This window comes from Momordica charantia, assembly GCF_013281855.1.
Source record: "Momordica charantia cultivar OHB3-1 chromosome 8 unlocalized genomic scaffold, Mcharantia_2.0 BLBB01000008.1, whole genome shotgun sequence".
Classification (NCBI taxonomy): domain Eukaryota; kingdom Viridiplantae; phylum Streptophyta; class Magnoliopsida; order Cucurbitales; family Cucurbitaceae; genus Momordica; species Momordica charantia.
In genome coordinates, this window is record NW_028275166.1 from 2,984,009 (window position 1) to 2,987,822 (window position 3,814).

General features: G+C 37.8%; 1 protein-coding gene across 2 annotated transcripts; it reads right to left on the reverse strand.

Moving 5' to 3' along the window:
- Positions 1 to 631: 631 nt before the first annotated feature.
- On the reverse strand, positions 632 to 3,475 carry LOC111004652 (putative indole-3-pyruvate monooxygenase YUCCA4). Of its 2 annotated transcripts, none has more exons than XM_022275748.2 (4): positions 2,545 to 3,475; positions 1,821 to 2,069; positions 1,605 to 1,727; positions 632 to 1,187 (listed from the first exon to the last, which is right to left on the reverse strand). In XM_022275748.2, exons 1-4 carry the CDS (start codon positions 3,178 to 3,180, stop codon positions 927 to 929), a joined length of 1,269 nt encoding a protein of 422 aa, XP_022131440.1. In that variant the 5' UTR covers positions 3,181 to 3,475; the 3' UTR covers positions 632 to 926. The 2 variants fall into 2 exon arrangements, with proteins under 2 accessions (XP_022131440.1, XP_022131439.1); XM_022275747.2 differs by having other exon boundaries at positions 632 to 1,190.
- Between the last annotated feature and the right edge of the window lie 339 nt (positions 3,476 to 3,814).

Here is a 3,814-nt window from a genome sequence, read left to right on the forward strand (position 1 = left end):
ATCTAATTTTCCTGTTACTTACTCTTCTCTAGTACTAAGCTTTAGCTCTTCATATATTAAAAAAAACGATCCTAAGAGAGATTATCTCAATTTCATCCATTTACCTGATCTATTTCATATATTAAAATGTTTGTTAAATATAAAAGATAGTTCCTAATCTAGGTCTCACTTGGGGTCCTTTGTACTCCTTTGATCTTTAAAATATATATATATATATATATATATATATACACAGGGTAAAATGTTTTTTAATCAACTTTTTTATAAAAATGTTAATCCAATTTAAAATGGGACATTTGCAAGGTGAATGAAAAACAAAATGGGGGCAGAAAAGAAATAATATTAAAAGAAATCACAAACAAACAAACCAAAACCAAATGGGGCTTGCAAAAAGGCTGCCCAATTTTGAAACTATTGATATTATTATGAATTCTTAGACTTGGACAGTCAAAAAAGGCTGGATGTGGGAATTGAAATGGATAGGGCTGAACAAAAACCATTCAAGAAAATAGTGAGAAATGACCCCAAATGTCACTTTCCCTAATCATTTTTGCCTTATTGCTACCCCTTTTCGATATTTCCATATCTTATTTTCATTCGAGTTCGAATCTTCACTTTCATATTTATAACGTCAAGTCAAAAATAAATATTTTAGATTTGTGACCAAATGAGAATAGATACATTCTATTTTGAGATTTTCCCCCTTCTGTACAAAGCTTCATTGACAACAACCAAAAAGACATGAAACTCCCCATGCAAAATTGCTGCATTTACAAATCAACCCCAAGAAGAGAGAGGAGAGAAAAAAAAAAAGAGAAAATTACATCATACCCCTTCGTTAGGTGGAAGAAGAATAACTAATTAGTAATTACCCCCATGTAATCTAATCCCCAAAGTTTTCTTTTCTTTTGGTTTAACTAGCTACTTCATTTTCTTTTGGATTCTTTGAGAACGATCACGTAGGAAGAGGAAGAATTGGAAGAGTTATTCTTGCCATCTTTCCCCGTCGCAGTCGCCACCGTTGCCCGCCATTGATCGGCGATGTCGTGGGCAATCTTCATGGCGTCCGACGCCGTTCCGAGTAGCCCCCTCCGAGTAAACCCAACCGTGTACAACCCCTTCTCGCCCTTCCACCCGTTCGGAAACGGGGTCTTCGGCATCCCATCCTCGGTGAAAAAATCACACCCCTGCTGCAAAATAATCCCATAATCACATAAGTACAAACCCTAAACCCGAAATCATAAACAAAAGGTAAATTTATGAGCTTGTTTTTTTCCCGTCACCCAAACAGAAACAAAGACTGACTTTTTTCGGGCAGAGATCTCACGATGGGAGTTTTTATAATTGACACACAAGTTTTTTGTTTGATGTAAAAATTACATCATAAATATGGGGAAAAGCTGGAAAAGGGTAAGGAAAAATCGAAAGAACCCAACTGACATATTCTATTTTGCATGGAGAAAAGAATAGGTTTGTAGGGTTGTGCAGTCTGTGCATGAGTCCAATGACCTAGAAAATGATGGGTGATTCATAAAAAGATAAAGCAAAAAACTAAAATCAATTAATAAGATTTATATATTATTTTTTATATTAATTTGTTTTACCTTCAGCCAACTAGGCACATTGCTTCTGTACCCAGTTGCCAAGATTATTGAATCAAACTCCTTCTCTTGTCCATCTATGAATTTTGCTCCATTTCTTGTTATCTCTTTTACTCCTTCCATCACCTTCACCAAACAAAACAAAACCATTTAATATTAGCTAAAAAAAGAAAAAAAAATTAATAAGTTTAATTAATTAATTAGAACGAATTAAATTACCTTGATCTTTCCTGATTTGATTTGGGAGAGAGCTCCGACGTCGAGAACCGGGGTTTTCCCGGTGGCGTTCTTGAGCTCGAGGGGGCCGGTTTTCGGGCGCCGGAGACCTAGATGATCGGTGTTGCCGAGGGTGAGGTTGGCTACTAGTAGAAGAATCTTGTCCACCAGTCGGAGAGGTAGCCATTTCAGCAGCCCCATGGCTATTCCAAATGTTGAGAATCCAAACATCTCTCTCGGAAGCACATGAACCTACCCGCCATTGAAAAAAATATATATAAATAAATACAATTAACTTTTTCACTAATTTACCAGCACTAAAATAAAAAGTTACGGTTGTAAATATTACTAATTATGCTGTTTTCTTTACTTTTCTATCTACTTTTGGAAAAGATTTCAACCTCGAATGAAATTTCTAAAAACTTAATAAATAAAAGAGAAGTTTTTAGAACGTATTTATATTCTTTGAATTTAAGTAAAAATTTAAATGTCTTTTGAATTGTGAAAACATATGTCAAGAAGAAGTGCATAGTTTTTAAAAATAAAAACTTTAAAGACTCTACTTAATAATCACTTCGTTTTTTATTTTATGTTTTTTAAAATTATGTTTGCTTCCTCATTTTTCTGCTAAATTTTAAAAAGCAGAAAATTAAAGATAAAATAGTTATAAATGGGTGGTTAAACGGTTATTAGAGGAGTAAAAATTACGAAAAAGAAATAAACTAACCGTGTTTCTAACAACCATGTGAGGAACGGCATTTTGTCGACAGAGGTCCAAGCTAACTTCCATACCGGAATTCCCACAACCGACGACCAAAACCCGCCGGTTTTTAAATTCCGAACCGGACTTATACGCGCTAGTATGAACCACCGGTCCCCGGAACCGGTGGATCCCCAAAATCTCCGGGACGACCGGCTCGGCATTCTCGCCGGTGGCGACGACGAGCCAGCGCGAAATGTAGTCCGTGTCCTGCGTGGAGACCCGCCAGAAGCCGGAAAGGGCGTCGAATTCGGCCGTCCGAACGGCCTGATTGAACCGGGGGTGGATGGAGAAACGAGAAGCGTAGGATTCCATGTAGGAGATGAACTGGTCCTTGGTGGGATATTTGGGGAAATTTTCGGGGAAACCCATGAGAGGGAGCTCGCAAAATTGCTTGGGGAGATGGAGTTTGAGGCGATCGTAGGTTCGGTATTGCCAGAGAGAAGCAATACAGTCGGTTTTCTCGAGAATGAGAGAGGGGATTTGGTTCCGCGAGAGACAGGCGGCGGCGGCCAATCCCGATGGGCCTGCCCCTACAATTATAGGCCCATGAACCCACAGCCGCTTGCGCCGATCGTGTTCTTGTTCTTTGCAAGAACCCATAAAACCCCCTAATTTCTCTGTTTCTTTACACGTTCCCCTGTTTTCACCTGTTTTTTGTTGGGAAGGGATGAAGAAAGAAAGGGGAGTCAATGGGGTGTTTTGGGATGAAGAGTGGGGTATAAATGGTGGGTTTTAGAGAGAGAGAGAGAAAAACAGAGAGAGGAGTGAGAAGGAGAGTTAATGGAGGCGTGAAGGAAAAGGGAAAGGATTTGGTTTCAGTATCTCAAGGCTCTTTCTTCTCAGCGGCTCTCTGCTGCACAGTTTGTGGAGATGTTATGTTGTGTTTATGTGAGAGTTGGGGGCTAAGTGGTGAGGAAAATACCCCATCGGAATTACATATAAATACATTTTTTCCTCCTTTCTTTTTTGTTTTCTCCTTCGAGGGATATTTTTCTTCCAAGTAAAATGTTTATTTTCCCAAATACAGTAACCATATTGTTCGATTTGGACCTCACAATTTTTTTTTCATATATGGGTATCTTGACAAGTTGAATTGTGATTGCGACAATTTATCACTTGTTGTAACCCAACATAATCAAATTAGAATTTGATTGTTTAAAAAGAATTAGACCTTTCTTTTTTTATTGATACTATTCAGGTTAGTTCTTGAATTTTTTTAGTTAAAAGAAAAAAA